General features: G+C 38.6%; 2 protein-coding genes across 3 annotated transcripts; one reads left to right on the top strand and one right to left on the bottom strand.

The window, feature by feature from the left end:
* LOC121393444 (protein kinase C delta type-like) lies at positions 1-8,916 on the top strand. The gene is made up of 10 exons (XM_041562003.1): positions 1-104; positions 1,231-1,337; positions 2,156-2,320; positions 3,825-3,916; positions 4,027-4,089; positions 4,177-4,315; positions 4,747-4,938; positions 5,771-5,899; positions 6,866-6,995; positions 7,489-8,916. The coding sequence occupies exons 3-9, from the start codon at positions 2,159-2,161 to the stop codon at positions 6,974-6,976; spliced, it is 888 nt and encodes a 295-aa protein (XP_041417937.1). The 5' UTR covers positions 1-104; positions 1,231-1,337; positions 2,156-2,158; the 3' UTR covers positions 6,977-6,995; positions 7,489-8,916.
* Positions 8,917-16,074: 7,158 nt separating this feature from the next.
* On the bottom strand, positions 16,075-17,861 carry LOC121393448 (zinc transporter ZIP13-like). Of its 2 annotated transcripts, XR_005961069.1 has the most exons (3): positions 17,119-17,861; positions 16,632-16,852; positions 16,075-16,413 (listed from the first exon to the last, which is right to left on the bottom strand). XR_005961069.1 is itself a non-coding variant. In XM_041562009.1 (2 exons), exons 1-2 carry the CDS (start codon positions 16,849-16,851, stop codon positions 16,229-16,231), a joined length of 405 nt encoding a protein of 134 aa, XP_041417943.1. In that variant the 5' UTR covers positions 16,852-17,861; the 3' UTR covers positions 16,075-16,228. The 2 variants fall into 2 exon arrangements, 1 of the variants encoding a protein (XP_041417943.1); XM_041562009.1 differs by having other exon boundaries at positions 16,632-17,861.
* Positions 17,862-19,985: the final 2,124 nt, after the last annotated feature.

Here is a 19,985-nt window from a genome sequence, read left to right as displayed (position 1 = left end):
AAAGAAAAGAGATGAAAAAGAGGAGAAGAAGAAAAACCACGGGGAAAGAGAGAAGAAAACAACGGCCAAGAAACGTTCCAGGAGTCCAGATAAAAGCCGAGATGGTAAGGAGAATAAACTTGCAGTTCATTGCTGGTGTTCTAAGAAAATAGTTTTTTGCACAGTAAAACAAAATGTTATTCTAAACAACGTTCCTATAAACATTAAAGGGGTGGTTCACCTATAAGTTAACTTTGAGTATGTTATACAATGGCCAGTTCTAAGCAACTTTTCAGTAGGTCTTCATTATTTATTTTTTATAGTTTTTCAATCATTTGCCGTTTTCTTTTGATTCTTTCCAGCTTTCAAACAGGGGTCACTGACCCAACCTAAAAAACAAATGCTCTGTAAGGCTACAAACTTATTATTATTGCTACTTTTTATTTCTTTTTCAAATCAATGCATGGTTGCTAGGGTAATTTGCACCCTAGCAACCAGATTGCTGAAATTGCAAACTGGAGAGCTGCTGAATAAAAAGCTAAATAACTTAAAAACCACAAATAATAATAAATGAAAACCAATTGCAAATCGTCTCAAAATATCATTCTCTACATAATACTAAAAGTTCATTTAAAGTTAAACCACCCCTTTAATAAACATTTTCAGTGTACTGTAATTCACTATAATTGCTATTAAAACAAACATCTGTCACAGCTCTAACTCCTGAAACAATGTTGCAGACCTGTTTAAAAAATCTATAGAGCATTGATGTAAGTTTTTTACTTTTGTTCTATAGAATTGTTTATATTAGTGTGGTTAATCCATTGTAGCTTCAATTAATAAATAAATTCATTTTGTGAAAAACTAAATTCAGTGTCATTAGTGATTATTGTGAAATCAAAGAATGATTCGTTCATTGTTAGAGTGCTGATTCAGTGCTATATGTTTCTCTGACTGCATCTGATCTTTGAATGGTAATATCAAAATCAGGACATATTTAGACTCCATAAAATTTATGGACATGCAAAATTACACCCAGCTGTGACCTTATGCACCAAACTCTGCCGATTCCCAACATGCCCCATGCATTACCTGGTTACTGATATGGGAATGTACCAATGAAACAGGTGTAACACAGCTTGTTGCATGGGACATAAGGAAGACTGTATCTTACAAATGAGGTGACACTGTAACAATTCAGACATTCGCTGAACATTTCTTGAATTAACGTTATTTTTTTTAATATTCTAGATGGAAGAAAACAGAAGAAGATTCGAGGGGAACCCGAAACACCACCGGCCCTCGATATCAACAATTACCGCCTTATAAAACAGATAGGCAAAGGTTCATTTGGCAAGGTGAGTGATGAACTTCCTAAAGGAAGTGCCAGGAAAAAATAGGGAAATCTACTCCTAAGTTGAGATGCCAGTTCTTGCTGTGTCCAACACAATATATCCTTCCACTTATGCAAATCAGTGACTAGCATATACATGAAATTACTGACTGTTCCAGTACCTCTAATGTGATAGGTCAGAGGCATCCTGTGTATGTACAAGCTGTTGATTTGCAAAAGAGGAGATATGGCAGTATAGTACATACCCAGGGACCTCAGCTTGTATTCTGTATCATTTCGTGCAACTGCATCTTTCCAGTGCGGTGCTTTAAGGAATGAGAAACTGTATAATGCAAGCTTTAGGTTCATACATTCCCTCATTCCCTTATTGTTATCTTTCATTACTTATCTTTTAGTCTTGCCTGGTTAGTAGAGTAAATTGAACCCTAACAACCAGATACTCAAATGTCAATCCATTGTAGCTTCAATTAATAAATAAATTCATTTTGTGAAAAAATCATATTAAAAGTTAATTAAAAGTTAAACGATGTTGTTTAGGGTCCAATATTCTTTTGGAACTATGTCTTTAAGGGTCCAACATTCTTTCGGATATATTAGTCAGTCCGTAAGGATAAGTCTAAAGTGGGAATGCAGGATACTTCATTGATCATCTTTTGGTATGAAACTAAACCATAAATCTTTATATAAACCATTAAACCAAATAGCCATTTCAATCCTATTTAACCACAATCTGATTTAACCCATAAATCATGTCGGCTAGATGCACTTGTGTCCATACAAGCAACCCAGCAATATTTTCTTCATTCCCACTCTTTTCTCTAGGTGATGTTGGCATCTTATATGATAAAAGACCAACTGGTTGCAGTGAAGATAATTGAAAAGAAAAAGACTCGGGACTTCAAGAACGTCAGGAATGAAGCGTCAGTGCTACAGCTTGCCAGAAGATGCCCGTATTTATGTCGGGGAATGGCAACACTTCAAACTCAGGTACAGGGAAGAGAGTTTTATTAGGGTCTTATTTTATCCCAGGTTCTGTTACTAATATAATGACTTCATATAGCATATTTTCATTTATTAGTTATTGTAATGCTGCCAGGGGACTAACTACTGGGGGTGCAGGGGGTGCATCTGGGCTCTAACCCCCTTGAGGGTGGGCACGGCTTGCACCCAGACCCGATCCTACTTATCTTCATTACTGAATGCTGCTATTAGAGGTGTCACAATAGGCTGTGGTATACTTTTCAGGATAGGTGTGGTAGTATTTGAGGGTTATCTCTTTCTATTGTATGGGTTTCATATGAGCACTTTTTAGTATCAGAACTATCATGATAAAACAAATGCTGTTGTGCTGGGGTCATTCTGTTCTAAATTGGGAACTAGAATTTTCCATGCATTTCAACTATATACGGGTCAGACCTAAATTTGTTCTAAATACATACATCTCATATATTTGTACTCTCCTCTGCTTTGTTCAGCTATTAAAAGATACATCAGTATGGCAGGACCCTTTCCCAATAGTATAATCTATTCCTATTAATGCTAGTGTATTGTGTCTAACCCACTATTTCTTAAAGGGGTGGTTTACAACAACTAGTTGTTTTCAGATAGATCACCAGAAATAATGACTATTTCCAATGACTTTCCATTTTCTATGTGTGACCGTTTTTCTAATATTGAAGTGTAAAATTTCATTTTTCACCTTCTGAAGCAGCTCTGGGAGGGGGGTCACTGACCCTGTAAACAGTTTTAATGGATTATCAAGGGTCGAATTTTGAATTGAAAAATCTTCGAAATTGGAATTCAAAAATGAAGTCAAATTTTTTTTTGGTAGAATAGGTCTGTTTTCGATCGAATAGAGCCGTAATTTGGATGAATTCAAATCGTATACATCAAAGGAATATCGCATTTGATTGAATACGATTCCTAAAAAAGCTTTGATTTTTCAAAGTCCACCAATTGACTCCAAATAGGTTCTAGGAGGTCCCCCATAGGCTAAAAAGAGCAATTCGGCAGGTTTTAGATGGTGAATGGTCAAAGTCAAATTTTTAAAGAGATAAAATTTTGACATTTAAATTTTTGAATTTTTGAAAAAAAAATTCAAATTCAAATCGAATTTGGACTATTCCCTAGTCAAAGTACACAAAAATAGCTTGAAATTAGATTCTTTTTCATTCGAATATCCACCTCGTCCATTGATAAATCTGCCCCTTAGTTCAGAGTCTGCACCTGAATTACTGAGCCGTCAGACTCAAACACCAGAGACACGAACATTCAACTTTAGATTTTGGAAAAACAGTAAAAAATAAATAATGGAAAGTAATTGAAAAAACAATAACTGAATTAAAAAAAAGTGTTTGGAAGGTGAACAACCCCTTTAAAGTAATTATTAAATGATTGTACCAAACTTTGTATTAAATTGGGAAAATATGAAATTGTGTTCCTGTGATATCCAATTCCGTGCCTCACTCTCTCCTTTATATTTTGTATCCAGTCTCTCATACTGCTAGTTCTGGAGTATATGAGTGGCGGCACACTGGATGACCTCATAACAACCGTAGGACGTCTGAACAGTGACCTCATAATGTAAGTAACCTGCTTCTTGAGGCAGAAGGACCTAAAACATTATGGATATCACAATCTGCAAGTACTTTGTTCATTATATATAATAAATCCTGTCATTTGTCTTTTAAAAGGTTTTATTCTGCAGAACTAGCAGTAGGTTTGAAGTTCTTGCATGCCAATGGGATCGTGCATCGGTAAGGAAACTTTACATCCTCTCGAAATGCCACTCATTTTACTAATGGCAAACATGATATACACTGTGCTACTTATGTGCCTTACAGTGACCTGAAGCCTCAGAATATTTTGTTGGATGAAGAGGGTCATTTGAAGATCGCTGATTTCGGCCTCGTCTGTACCAACATGTTTAAATCAAATACTCAGCGTGGAAGGTGTGGAACACCAGGGTATATAGCCCCAGAGGTAAGAATATTAGCGCCATACAGCTATACAATATTTCTTATTATTTTAAGTGAAATTGAAGTGCTCCTATGCAACTTGACCTCAGTTACCTTGTCCTTGAGCCCATCCTGGGTAATTCATTTTATTAATTTTTTTTAAATATATTTTTATTGATTTCTGGTAAGTATGGGATAGGGGATATAGAAAAAGAAAAAAGAGGGGGGGAAAAGAATATGGTAGTATGGGGTGAGGGATCTTCCGAGGTTACTGGATCCTCCTAAATAGTCATAGAAATGCTTGAGCTGACAATATTGATGATAGTCCTGCAAGTCTGCCATGGGTCTGGCCTGTCTGAGGAGTGGCAAGTCAGCCAGTTGTCCTTTCTCCATTATATGGATAAACTGCAGATGTCCATCGACCTGGGTAATTCATTTTATATATTTCTTCTCTAGGTTTTAGCAGATATGGAATACAATTCAAGTGCTGATTGGTGGTCGTTTGGTGTTATCTTATATAAAATGGCCACCGGCATATTACCATATTCACGGCATATCTCTAAAGAAGAACAACTAGAAAGGATCCTGACTGAAAAGCCGCAATATCCAGAATTCCTTTCTGCGGAATTACGTGACCTCTTAAAACAGGTTAGTAAAATGGGAATGGAATTTTAACAGAAATTGTATTAAATGCTAAAAAGCTGCTTTATTATTTTTTTTGTTTTCAACACAAGATAAAAGTGTTAAGGTATTTAGTCTACTGTTATAGTTGTGACTGCTAAGGTGGGTCTGCAGACACAGAGGGCACTGGCCAAATAATGAAACAAATTCTTAAAGGCTAAATGCGATCTACATTTTTAACTAATGTAAAACAGACCAGCCATTAACCAGAGAGTGCGTCCATTCTATGAAGTTCCCATATAGGCACATTGGACCAGGGATATTGGAAGCATTGCTCATGTAGGCCACTGATAGTTGGCTTTGGCCTGGTTTAGGAGGAATATAGTAAAATTGCTACTGTAAGTCATTTGACCCTAATAGTTCAGCTTCCGACTTTGACTTACGCTGCTTATCTGCTGAGTGTAGCAGAAATGGGTGCAATTAAGCACATGTAAGCACATTTTAAGTGAAAAGTCTCCAGAACAAGGTAAGACTGGGAAGGGGACCCATGAGTGTGGGGATAGTTTGAGATCAAAAGTTCAGTAAGAGGTGCTATAAGAGGTGGTTAGTCAGCTGTTTAGCCTTGAGTACCATAGAGGAGTGTTAACAGCTTTAGATCCCAAATAGTTATAACTATATTTTATATATTAGAATACTATATGACAGCTCATCTAGTTCTTATTCAAAAGTCTAGATGCCATAAAGATCACAAAGCATTACCTAGGAAGAATGATATGATTTTGTATGTAAATAATTAACTGAATGAAATGTAGCCACATAAATAAAATATTTTATAATAACTATTCATCTTTTGCTTTAGCTCTTGAAGAAGAAGCCCAAACATCGCCTTGGGGTATATGCCGACATCCGGGACCACCCATTTTATTCCACAATTGATTGGGCGCAAGTGGAGAGAAGAAACCTGCTGTCTCCTATTATACCACCTAAAGTAAGTTCATAACGTTAATGTGATCGCACTGGCCATTCCCCCAGAAGTGATATAGTACCTCTTATCCCACCGTGAAACATGTCGATTTCATTTGCTGTGGGATACAATTCGTAGATAAATAGGTTTTTATGTATAAATGTACTTTGGTAGCCTTGTTCACTTAATTAACTTTTAATATAATATTTAAAGTAGTATTCTATGTCAGTCTGCATTAGAGCTTCATTACTTTGTATGATATGAGTACATGTTTTTCTGCAAAGCTCTTGGGTTTTAAACTGTTCCAAGGTTTTAATGACCCTACTAACTAGGATAAGGAATTTGGAAGACAGAATGGCAAGTGAAGGAAAGATTCTGAATAATGGGATAAGCTAGGAAAAATAAGAATTCATATTGCAATACAGCCAGTTAGAGGGTAGTTGTGCATACATAGTAACACACACAACAAAATCATGGGAAAATGTACCTGTCCTTTCAATACTAATAATACAGGTTTGGGACCTATTATAATGAATGCTCGGGACCTGAGATTTTCTGGATAATGGATCTTTCCGTAATTTGGATCTTCGTACTTTAAATCTACTAGAAAATCATGTAAACATTAAATAAACCCAATAGAATGGTTGTGCATCCAATAAGGATTAATTATATCTTAGGTACTGTTTTTTATTATAGAGAAAAAGGAAATAATTTTTGGATAAAATTAAGTCTATGGGAGACTTTTTGGAGTTTATTGGATACTGGGATTCCAGATAACAGATCCCATACCTGTAATAATATAGCAAAACATATATAGTTGGGTAAAAACACAAACCATTTATGGGAAAATGAATCAATGTATGAGAATGAAACATGAAATCTGCTCCGCTTATGCTTTACAATAGACTCATGGCAATTTAGAATAGAAATGTCACAATGGCTATAGAAGGTTGATTATTATATAACCAATGCTTCTCTTTTTTCCTACAGAGCTCAGTTAAGGGATTCAGCAAGAAACATATCCCATTCCCAGAGGAGGACCCCAGTGAGACCCGCATGGTCGAAAATTTCAACTACATTGACCCAAGCTGGCAGGAGTAATTCCTCTGCCACCACCGAGGTAAACCTTAGAGTTTGACTGGGAATATTTCTAGACATAATATGTTAGATTAGAATATGGATCTGAAGTCTTTATTTCAGAATATTTTTATCTGCTAAAGTACAAGTTGCAGCGCCTGCCATTGACTTTTAAACGTCTCTGAGCTCTGGGCACTATCCGCCACATTTATTTTTTAAGCTCTGTGATTGGGTTGTTGGTGGACATATCCAATGGTCTGTTATTTTATCACCATAACCCAGGGAAACTTTTACATTAGAAATTGATTTCTATATAAGAAGAGGTCTTGAAGAAGCCTTAACGTTGAAATGACTCTACTACTTAATATGTTGCATCTTTCATACATTAAAACGTATTGATTTACATAAATTATTGCATACTTTAACTCATACACTTACAAGCAGAATTGCCAGGATTGGTTACTTGAATATTCATTTCACAAAAGGACTGAGATTTCTGGACCAGCAGTACTTTATATAAAATGTAACTTTTTCAGCTTGATCTCATCCAACTGACCATCACAAAAGCTGTGCAACTTGCCACCAGGACACCAGTAGCACTGGCTTCATCCTGTAATATCGGGTAATGTATAACATCCAAGGTGAGCGAATACTGTTTTTTAATATCTTAAAATCTGTCCTGCTCTACCAACCCGAATTGAAGCTTTCTCCCCACATCCACTTCTTTCAGCACTGCATGTAATTGCCAGCATCATCACAGAAAGCACTTATAGCTGCATTTATCATCTCTGTGTGCTTTATGTGCCATTTCAATCTTACGCAGCTTTTCATAGTTTTAAAGTTTTTAATCATAGTCTCAGTTTTATTCTAGTTTAAAAAAAAAAAAAAAAAAAAAAAAAAAAAACCTTTCCCTATTTCTATAAAGCACAGCCTCTTTCTTACAGGCTCTATAAAGCACAGCCTGTTCCCAGCAGGCTCTTTAAAGCATCATACCTTCCCATTATACCTTATTAAGCAGCCTTCCCATCTCTCCATGTAAAACTACCCTTCCCAATTCTTTACCAAGCATAACCTGCTTTTTTGCAGGCTCTATAAAGCTCAGCCTGTTCCCTGCAGGCTTTAAAAAGCACAGCCTGTTCCCTACAGGCTTAATAACGCACAGCCTCTTTCCACAGGCTCTATAAAGCACAGTCTGTGATATCATCAGAGGGGGGGTTAGGGGTGGGCATAGCTAGTGGCCTGTGACTAGCTAATTTTAATCTATGGTCAGTCATAAGTCACTAGCGGTTCCCCTCTAATGATATCACAGATTCACCCTGTTAAACTACCTATTCATCTTCCCATGAAATACATCCCCATCATACCTTCCCATTGTACCTTATTAAGCAACCTTCCCATCTTTCCATGTAAAACTGCCCTTCCCAAATCTTTACCAAGCGTAACCTGCTTTTTGCAGGCTCCATAAAGCACAGCCTGTTCCCTGCAGGCTCCATAAAGCACAGCCTGTTACCTACAGGCTTCATAATGCATAGCCTCTTTCCTACAGGCTCTATAAAGCACAGCCTGTTCCCTCTAGGCTCTATAAAGCACAGCCTGTTTCATGCAGGCTTCATAAAGCACAGCCTGTTCCCTACAGGCTTCATAATGCACAGCCTGATTCATGCTGCCTGTATCCAACAGGCTTTATAACACACGGCCTGTTCTCCCCAGGCTTTATCAAGCATTGCCTGCCTTTTTTAGGTCTTATCATCATCTGTGATGTCATCAGAGGGGGGGAGAGGGGTGGGTATTGCTAGTGGCCTGTGACTGGCTAATTTCAATCTATGGCCAGTCACAATCCACCAGTGGTTCCCCTCTAATAACATCACCAGTTACATCTAACAGCAGCTGATTCCATTTATTACCAACATCTTATGATCAGATAGGGTTGCTGACTTTATAAGCTCCTGTCAGTAGTAAGCGTATTGACCAATAATTAATTCTGTATAAATAGTGAGAGCACTCCCTTCATTTTAGGGGATTGTACCAATTATTACTCAATATAGTGCAAAATTCAACCATGGTAAAATTGTCCCCTACTCATCCATGGTCCACAACCCCTTAAAAACCGTTGTTCTGCAAATTTGTCAGGGAAAATGTGAAATGGTGTCATTGAGTTTCCCCAGCATAAGAAGATGTAGCTATAAATGAACATAAAGAAAAGTAACACTATGGTATATGTCCCAGCATTTGCTTTACTGGAGTCTGTGATATCCTCAGAGGAAGGGTAAATGGTTGGGCATTACTAGTGGCCTATGATTGGTCAGTTATTAGTTTATGGACAATGACAAAATTTATCTGTACTGGTCCTTTCTTAGTGTATTTATAACTTTAGAGTCATCACTAAGAGGAAGGATCTAGCTAAGGTACTAAATATTAACATTTCCCCATAAAATATGGCCCGAAAGAGAGGGTGCCGTAGCCAGGAGATTAGAATCAAACTTTTTGATGACCTGAAACACAACAAGCAGTTCTGATAATAGTGTATATGTTAGAGATACCATGCGAAAGCAGCTACCATCTTGTTCTACGTAATGCCCGCTGCATGGTCTGTACTGTCACCAGAAGGGAGGGCTGGGGTGGGCATAGCTGGTGGCCTGTGATTAGTTAATTGCCAATTTATATAGTCACAGGCCTCAGCGGCACCTCTCTGGTGACATCATAAACTGCGCTTCTATGAAAGTACTCGCCATATAAGATTTCTACTGTTTACAAAGCTCCTAACATTATATATTTATATATATCTATGCTTTTATTTAGGATTTGGCACATATATACATACATAATAGGATGACTTAGCCTGTATTAAAGGGGTTGTTCACCTCCAAACACTTAGCTGAGTTGGTTAGTGATGGCCGAATAAAATTGGCAGGTGCGATTTCACAACGAATTTCCACTTTTTGCCACTGGCAAATAAATTTGTGAAACTGCAGCAAAAATTTGGTGGCGTCAAAAACGCACGCCGGAATAGTCACTTGCGTCAAAACTGTCACGCATCAACAATATTTGGACAATGCGTGCAGCAAAATTCGCATTTTGTGAATTTTTCGCCGTTTCTCTAACTTTATGGGAAATTTGAGAATTTTTCCGCGATGCAAAATGGGACAAATTCTTCCATCACCGGAGTTGCTTTCAGATTGTTCCCAGAAATAAAGACGTTTTTCGATTGCTTTCCATTTAGTTGATACATTTCTCAGCAGAATCTGCGATAAATTATCAACTATTGTATCAATTCTAAAAGCTGCCTTTATTGAAACTCAGGGATTCTGCTCAGCAGGGACAAAGATAAAAAAAATTATCAACTGAATGTATCAATTTAGTTACAGGGTCAGCGACCCCCCCACTCCCAGAGCTGCTTTAGAAGGTCAAATATAAAATATCAATATAAAGATCAAAATAGAAAATAGAAAGTAATTAGAAAAAGTCTTTATTTCTGATGAACTGTCTGAAACCAACTGAACTGAAAAAAGTGTTTAAAGCTGAACAACCCCTTTAACAAATGGAAATAGATTGTATTGTTTCCTGTTCTCCTGTCTTGGCTCATAAAACGACATGCACAGTAGTATTAAAAGACTGTCAGATAAACGATCAGGAAAGTAAAATGAATGTGTTTGATTAATTGTCCGATTTGTTCTTTTTGTATTTACCATTATTCCATTCAATTTATTCATACTTCATATTCTAGCCCAGTAACCATCAACTAATTAACAAAATAAACAGAATAACAGCCTAATCCAGTCTGTGTGTGAATTTATTGGGTAACATTGTTTCCCCCCAGCAAGGGCAGGAGGTAAGAGAAAGTGGGGCTGGAAAGTGATAGGGGGAGGGAAAGTTATGGGGCAGTGAGAAGTGAACTCAGTACCTTGACTTTTGTGGGAGCAGTTTCTGAAACTTGGTTAAGCAAAACAAATGAATTGTTCCATGAGGATAATAAGAGGCAGGGTTTGGCTAATAACATCTGTTATCTGGGGCACAACTGGTGTATGTGAGGGCATTGCCACACCAGCTGTATAAAGGTGGCAGGGGAGGGAACGCTTACATTTGGGACATATATCATTTACCTCTGGGGGGTTTTAAGTGTAACTGTGTGTTGTTAACTGTGCAGACAGCGGAATTGGATCATTTTATTTCACTTATCGGGAAATCAAGGTGAATCAAGATCCTTTCAGATTTCAGGGATAAGGGCAGGGACACCCCTGGACTATTAAGTGTATAATTCTCCTAGAGGAGGTTGTGTGTGTGTGTGTGGGGGGGGGGGTTGCTTAACAAGAAGTAGCATTTATTCAACTCGATTTGGCGATATAACAATCTGTGACCGGCCAAACTGTGTTTATAGAGTATGGCGTAGTTGTAGATACTGAAAATACAACATAGTCTACAAAATTAAAAGGCAAAGTGCCTACACCACAAACACACAGTCATTTTAAGCTCAGGTTTATAAAATCATAAACTTTATTAGTGGGACCCAAATCACAATACCCTTAACCTATTACACACTAGAAAAGCAAATGTTATGTGATTATCAATTCATTATTGGAATTTCATAAACACAGCATTAAATATAACGCTTATAAATGGTTAAAAAAGCATCCGAGTTCATTATAAGATAGGGAGGAATGGAAATTTCTCAGGCATTCTGGACTATACTTCATTCTGGAGTGCAAAGACCTGAGCCTATGGGCACTAAGGGGCACATTTACTAAGCTCGAGTGAAGGATTCGAAGTAAAAAAACTTTGAATTTCAAAGGTTTTTTTTGGGTACTTCGACCATCGAATAGGCTACTTCGACCTTCGACTACTACTTCGAATGGAACGATTCAAACTAAAAATCGTTCGACTATTCGACCAATCGATAGTCGAAGTACTATTGGGTTTATTTAATGTTTACATGACTTTCTAGTAGACTTAAAGTATGATCTAAATTATGGAAAGATCCGTTATCCAGAAAGCCTCAGGTCCCAAACATTCTGGGTAATAGGTCCCATACCTGCACAATCAGGCCCATACATCTCTTTACAAGTCCTACCTAAGGCTAATTAGAGCATTTAAAGAAATATCTAGATCTCCAGTCCCTCCACTATCTAGGGCTGCCACTAGGCTTCATGTCAATGTTATTAAAGGGGTGGTTCACCTTCAAGTTAACTTTTAGTATGTTATAGAATGACCAACTCTAAGAAACTTTTCAATTGGTCTTCATTATTTTTAGGGATGCACCGAATCCACTATTTTGGATTTGGCCGAACCACTGAATCCTTCACGAAAGATTCGTCGGAATACCGAAACAAATCCTAATTTGCATATGCAAATTAGGAGTGGGAAGGGGAAAACATTTTTTTGCTTCCTTGTGAAAAAAAGTCATGTGATTTCCCTCCCAAATTAGGATTCAGTTTGGCCGTGCAGAAGGATTCTGAAAAAGGAAGAATCCTGACCAAATCCCGAACCAAATCCTGGATGCGGTGCATCCCTAATTATTCTTTTTATATAGTTTTTGAGTTGCTTGCCTTCTTCTTCTGACACTTTCTGACTTGTTCTTCTGATTCCAGTTTCTTATTCAAATCAGTGCATGGTTGCTAGGGTAATTGGGACCCTATGTGAATAGATATAGATTAGGGAGCACCGCCCATCAAGTGAGAGAAACAATGGATAGTGTGCAGGGTTATGGAAATAGTGATAATGAAGGGAAAAGCTAACCCTAAAGATTGCACCGCCCCATCCTAGGATCAGAGGACTCCAAGAACCAAATAAAACTTAACTTTTAATGCAAACCGATTAAAAAATATATATGTTGTGGTAGATCCAAGAACTATTTAAAATAAAGTTAGGAACAGGGGGATGAGCCTACTAAACGTGGGTTATACCAGAAGTGTAGGTCTAGAGGTGGGTATAGAACTGACCTGTTAGGTCTATAATGGAGTATTTAGAGTGATAACAGGGTAGAAATAAAGATCATTATCTGATCATATGGAAAGAAGTGGGTATCAGACACATCTGTCCCGCTACGTTTGGTTCACTACCGAACCCCAATCTAACAACCACCCCTTCACCCTCCGTTAAGCCCTCCCAGCAATCTGGCTAGAGAGAGTTAAATACAAGTGGTGATAGTGCCATGAACAGAGTATATTCTTGCCCAGAAACAAGCTCCAATTGAACAGCCCACCCTTTCACCCACAGAGCTTCCCGGTATAGATGTCGAGCAATACCCGATGTGCGCCTGTATTTGTTCAGACCCCCTGCCTAACAGAATCTAAAATGCTCCTGACGCACGTTTCACCTGCACGCAGCAGGCTTTGTCAAAGGCTACCGGCTGCCGGAGGCTTACCCATATATATAGACACACAGAGGACGGTTGAGATTTAAACCGGCCAATCATAGAACGGAGGAGGAGGATCCACTGTGCTCCCTTATGCAGTCACTGCGAGTGCCTTAATTAGCATTAAGGTCCTACGAATCCACTATAGGGGGATACCAGTGTTACATCTGGATTGAACCAAACATTCATTACCCTCCTTGTGCGGCCATAAAGAATGTATTCACTGCTAATGTATCAGCGTGGCCTCAGGCCATGGTGTGAAAATACAGTAATCATAACTATCGTTATTCTAAGAAAGAATGTCCCAATTTGGTGTATTAAAAACATAATATAAATAGCGCAAGCCTTCAAGCGATTCTGAAATAGTACCGCTGTATAAGGCGGAGAAGAAAACTAAGAGTGATATGTGTCACTTATAATGATTCACAGTATCAATTGAAGGTGGCAAATCCCAAACACGGTAGCTATTTTAAATGGATACTTAATCCACATAATTGTATCAAATGAGGTTGAAAAAAAAAAAGTCATGTGGGTTTTGGGAATCAGAGATGGCCATGAGGGGAGGGGATTGACCAGGACTTGCCCTTCCAGATTGGAAAATGTTTTTTTAAAAGTAATTTGCGACAGAATATGAAGAGATCTTTATACAAGGTGAATGGGCTAATGTCATGCACAGGGGAAAATGATAAACCTCTTTTCAAAACTAGATTCTGGGGTATGGTAAGAACATAATTCGGACCCTAGCAACAACATTGCTGAAACTGCAAACTGGAGAACTGCTGAATAAAAAGCGAAATAACTCGAAAAGCACAAATAATAATAAATGAAAACCAATTGCAAATTGTCTTAGAATATCACTCTCTGCCTTATACTAAAAGTTAACTTAAAGGTGAACAACGACATTAATAGGGAAGAAAGATAAAACTATAGGAAGGCGACTCTACCACCAACCTGTGAACATGCTGTGCCCATGGTATAATCACTAATTCGCTGAATGAGGAAAGGCAATGCCGGGGCCTGTGAGTCAGCAGTGATATAGATTTTAGATCTGGGAATAGTCAGTAAGCTCACAAAGGTTTCTTTTGGCACATGGAGTATATTATTCCCTGAAAATTAATGGGCTGCGCCAAATCCACTATTTTGGATTTGGCCGAGCCCCCAAATCCTCCGAGAAAGATTCGGCCGAATACCGAACTGAATACTTTGCGTAAGATTCGGCTGAATACTGAAACGAATCCTAATTTGTATATGTAAATTAGGGGTAGGAAGGGGGAAATATTTTTTACTTCCTTGTTTTGTGACAAAAAGTCACGCGATTTTCCTCCGTGTCCCCAATTTGCTTATGCAAATTAGGATACAGATTTGGTTCAGCCAGGCAAAAGGATTCGGCCGAATCCGAATCCTGCTGAAAAAGGCCAAATCCTGGCCAAATCCCAAACCGAATCCTGGATTCGATGCATCCCTACTGATTTATAGGAAAAAAAAGTTGAGTTGATGTTTTTTTCTCGATCAGACAAATATAATTTCCCCCTAAATGTGGCTCTTTCTGATATGTTTGACTGAGTATGATGGCAGCATACAATTGGTCGCATGCAGGCTCAGATCTGTGGAAAGGCCACAAAGGCAGAATTTTAGGGTTCAGAAGTACGGGGGACATGCAGGGATTCATGCTCCAGACTCAATGATATCTTATCTTAAATTGGTACAAAGGTATCCAAGTGCAGCTGCTACCTTTTCTAGGCTCTCTGCCAAAAGTCTCTTATTTTAATTAAGCTTCAGAAACGTTGTTCGAGACATTTCAGTAAGAAACTGGGAAGTACGGACTGAGCTGTCATAATCGGGACTGTCATGCATAAAACAGGACAGTTTGGCGGTATGGAATGACGTCATGTGTTACCTACTTCTGACCAGTGGCATAACTAGATATTACTGGGCCCCAACAGCAAATTATTTTTCAGGCCCCCAAAAATGTCTAGAGGTTGACTAGTTTTACCAATATTTATTGAAACTGTATATGAATTAGGGCCTCATGGCCCTAGCAACCATGCACTGATTAGAATAAGAGACTGGGATATGAATAGGAGAGGCCTGAATAGAAAGATGAGTAATAAAAAGCATCATAACAATATATTTGTAGCCTTACAGAGCATTTGTTTTAGATGGGGTCAGTGACTCCAATTTGAAAGCTGGAAAGAGTCAGAAGAAGAAGACAAATGATGAAACATACTTAAAGTTAACTTAAAGGTGAACCACCCCTTTAAATGGAAAACAGACATTTCCCACATCACTTTGGTCACTCTACCACAACAGATAAAGGATTGGTCAGTTTGTATAAAAGCCGTGGCAATGTCCAGCCTGTGTACTTAACAGCTGGTCACTTTAAAGGGTAAATAAACTTTAGGTCAAACCAGATAAATGCATCCAAGCTTGCACTACTACTTACTGTGGTCTCAGTGGGGTTAAAGGCTGGGGATTGTGCCTCTCTATTCATTGTTTCTTTGGAACAAAAAACATTTGAGATACTTCCCTTGGCTGGCCACCCCTAGAGATCAAACCAACTGACTAAAAGTGAGTCGAATAGTGTGATTGGCAGGATATAGCATGTCTTTATTTTAATTCAAACGACTGCTACTGTATGTCTTGCAACTAACTTTAAAATGGAATTAAAAGAAGTAAGGTAATTAGCGATTATATTATCCCCTTTAAATGTTTGCAACTCGGAACCCTGTTATTTATGTATTGGAAAGCACTATAAAGCCATCTCAATGCCCAGTAAAAAAATAAAAAAATTAAAAAAATCTTTATTTCTACAATTTTAATATTCACATCTGTTGTGTACAGCAAATACAACTGCAGCACCACTTGTGATATCACTCACTGTCTACCAACCCTTCTGTGTTAATAACGGAATGCTGGGTGTGCAGTACTCATGCACTGAGCTGCCAGGGGTTCATTTGGAAGCCAATGTGATCAAGATATAAATGTAAGTCCCAGGTACCTGTTGTTGCACTGCAGGTATAAGCCCAGGCCTCCGGTAACAGATGCAGGAACACATCGCCCAGTAATCCACCAATTGCAAAGCTCAGGAGCTGTTTTAGCCTTTGAGAGTTCTCTGAAAGACAAAAGAATGGAGAGGCCTTGTCAAGATATCCCCTTACTCCAACCATACCAACAATGGATTTCAGGCAGGGGATATAATTGCCGAAATGTTAAGTGTTCCCCTAGCAACACGGAGAGACTGATCTTCCCCAATCCTTTATAATTGGAGGATTATATCTTTATTATTCCAGCTCTAAAGATCCCATAGGAACAGCAGGAAAAAGGACTTACTTTCTGACCGAAGTTCTTCCCCGGCTTCAATGGGAATGACCAGCAGTGGAAAGACCCCGCTGAGCCCCACAAGCAGGGAGCCGATTATGGAGCAGATCCATGCATCCACAGAAGAGAGGCTGGCAGGCTCACAAGCACGACTGCCCGGCAGGCACGTAGCACTGAGTTGGAAGGCTAGGCATATCAAGCACAGCAACAGGGTTCTTCCTCCCCACATCATCCTGCACAGAGAAAGCCAGAAGCCTTAGTACCAGGGCATAAAGCATAACACTGATATCTTCAGAAATGACTGCAGGTGGGCACAATGACTTAAACTCAGAACAAAATGCCCATCTGCAATTGCTGGACCTGATGCCCCAGAGAAAGGGATGAAGCAAAGTCTGGGAAAAACCAAGTCAATTCAATCCTAGTTGTCCAATTGTTGGGAAAAAAACCCAGAGCTTCACCTTGAACCAGATGCTTATCAGCTATATCAGCAATGAGTTACCTTTATAGAGGTTGTGCCAACAACTGGCACTTACTTCTCACCAGCCTTAAACAGAACTAGGCTTTGTACTGGGATTTCCCAAGCCGATTTGGGAGTTTTGGCTCCTTTGTCTTCTTTCTCACCTGGGAGGGGGGTAAAATGGACATCAAAATGAATAAGTTGACACCCAGACTCTCCAGTGTCTTGTTATAATTATCATAATTATAATCTATATTTAAAATGGTCTTTTTATCCATTTGCACATGTTTTGTGGTTTATTTTTCCAAATTGACCTAATAGTCTACATATAAGTGGCAACAATCACCAACAGAAATCTAGAAGTCCAGAAGAAGAATTCTGAGTAACTTCATCATCTTCTGGAGGGTGCAGACTGCCCATACTTGCGATATCCTATATACAAACTTTCTTATTGTAGACAGATGTTCTCTGTAATATTTTGCACCATTTATACTAAGGTCAACACTTGTCATATAAATATATAACTTTGAATCCAAGCACCTATACAGGGGCGATCCGGGCCCCTCCGCCCCTCCCCCGGAAATTCACTCTTAAAGTACCAGGAGCAGCATTTTTGCTGCCCCTGGTACCTAGTGGGGCGCTGCCGCTTGAGGCGACAGCCTCAACTCGCCTCATTGGCGGAGCACCCCTGCACCTTTATAATTTAAGTGAATGATGTCTGACATAAAAACTGTATAAACCAGCATCACTTTTCAAATGACAAAGAGGTCTAATTATGCATGCATACAGGATATCTATCTATCTATCTATCTATCTATCTAAATATATATATATATATATATATATATAGATATATATATATATATATATATATATATATATATATATATATTGCTCATTGACTGATTTATATGTAGCATGTACTGTATATTGTGTGCATAAATTCAATCTGCTCAGTGTTTTTTTAGTTACATTTTTTTATAATAAGAGTCAAACAATATCTCAGGAACTGCTGAGTGTGCAGGTTTATAGAAACAATAGGTAAGCTAGGATGACAGGAAATTGAGGAACTTGCCAAGAAATCACATGTAGTTCAGCCTTCCTAACTAGAGTTGCCACCTGGTCGGTATTTTACTGGCCTGGCCGGTAAAAATGATGGTTGATCCCAATGTTATTAATAGGGAAAAAAGATAAATATATAGGAAGGCCGGTATTTTTTTCTAAAAAAGATGGCAACCCTAATCCTAACTTGAGTACCAGTGTCAGAGATCACTAATCTTATAGGCTGAGCCTACCTTAGTAGGTGTCCATCATCTTTAATAATACAGCTGGCAGTTTAGGAATGTGTAAATATTTATAGTGATGTTTTGGCAAATTGTGGAAAGGTCTGTAGCCTTTTTCTTTATACTTCATACAGACACGTGACTTCAAGATCACGCGGTTTCATCATTATTTCTATTATTATTATTATTAAGAAGAAGAAGAAGTAGGGTGTCCTACTGTCTCCACTGCAGATAACAGTTTGGCCTATCAGAATTTAGGGTAGAAATTCATTTGATTGGAGTGGGCTGAATATTCGGCCTGGAATCTACATTATACACATAGATCGTTCTTCCAACTTACCATCTGCAAAAAAACATCAGAATCTGGCTCAGTGCACTACTTCATAACGTTTAATCTGCTTCTTAAAAACCTGTGATTCCATGAATTTTTCCAGACGGAAGTAAATGATAACCAGGAGACAAATGATCACATACAAATGTATATAAATAAAATGTAACATAGATCGTTTGAAAAACATGGTGCTTTGCACCCATTATTTGCATCCTCTTCACTCCTATTTGTAAATGAATCAGAGTTAAACTGGATTTCCCAAGGCCCACTAAAGGGTCTGTGATTGATGACCCACTCTCGCTTATACTAGGTACATAGTACATAGGACTACACTGTAGTGTATTTTAATATAATAAGTGGAAATAAAGTCCTGCTTTAGAGCCCACTACATTTCCTGGTGCCAAGGCACACCAGTCTTACCCTGCACTGTATCTTATAAATAAGTGGATGGCTCCAGTAGATTCATCATCACTTTATGATGATTCGGACCCTAAATACTGTATGTACTCTATGATGAAAACATGATCCATTACGTGGAAGTGGGGTTGCAATTTATCTGAACTCTTTTTCATATCTAGTGGGCAATCACCAAATTGTGGTTGGTGAAATGACTGTATTGTTTAGTGGGGGGGCTGCCAATTGTTTGCATCTAGCACTGTTACCCTCTTTGGTAAATGAAACAATAGTAGCCAGTTTAAAGGAGAATGAGACCCTAAAAATGAATATGGCTAGAATTGTCATATTGTATATACTGAACTTATTGATCCAGCCCTGAGGGTTAGATATTTAACTCCGGCAGTTTTTGGACACCTAAGTGGTCCTTTGATTCACCCAGGCAGCTGTGTCCATTTGTAATATAAGGTTTGCCCAGAAGGTGGCAGTGTTTAAAAGTATAAAAGGAGAGCACATGTGCTCAGGGCTCTCTCTTCCTGGATCCCAACAGGAGTGGGTCTGGACAGTAACAGGCCCCAACTTAGGGAAAGTTTATTTAGTGATCAGGCTGCGCTACTCCCTGAGAGGGATCTACTGTCAATATCAAAGTGTGAAGGTTTTCCAGTGATTGCTGTGACATTATTTGGAGAGCTATACTGCCTGACTGCTGTGAGCCATATTATCTGCCATTGTCCAATGAAGAAGTGATTTGTCTGAAGCAATCACCCTGAACTGCTGTTACTTTCAGCCTGAATGATTTGTACACCAGGAGAAACCCAGGATCCACACGAGGGTAAGGTGCTTAAAGGGGCAAATGCACACACTGCTGGGAGTTTCAGGGAGTTGCTCGTAGCCTCAGGGTG

Source organism: Xenopus laevis, chromosome 4S, assembly GCF_017654675.1.
Source record: "Xenopus laevis strain J_2021 chromosome 4S, Xenopus_laevis_v10.1, whole genome shotgun sequence".
Taxonomy (NCBI): domain Eukaryota; kingdom Metazoa; phylum Chordata; class Amphibia; order Anura; family Pipidae; genus Xenopus; species Xenopus laevis.
This window is presented reverse-complemented; position numbering and strand designations above follow the sequence as displayed.

Coding starts and splice junctions, on each gene's coding strand:
- LOC121393444 (XM_041562003.1), top strand. CDS start 2,159: ATGTTGGCATCTTATATGATAAAAGACCAACTGGTTGCAGTGAAGATA. Junction 2,321..3,824: donor TGGCAACACTTCAAACTCAG/GTACAGGGAAGA, acceptor TTTTGTATCCAG/TCTCTCATACTGCTAGTTCT. Junction 3,917..4,026: donor CTGAACAGTGACCTCATAAT/GTAAGTAACCTG, acceptor GTCTTTTAAAAG/GTTTTATTCTGCAGAACTAG.
- LOC121393448 (XM_041562009.1), bottom strand. CDS start 16,851: ATGATGTGGGGAGGAAGAACCCTGTTGCTGTGCTTGATATGCCTAGCC. Junction 16,414..16,631: donor GGAAGAACTTCGGTCAGAAA/GTAAGTCCTTTT, acceptor TTTGTCTTTCAG/AGAACTCTCAAAGGCTAAAA.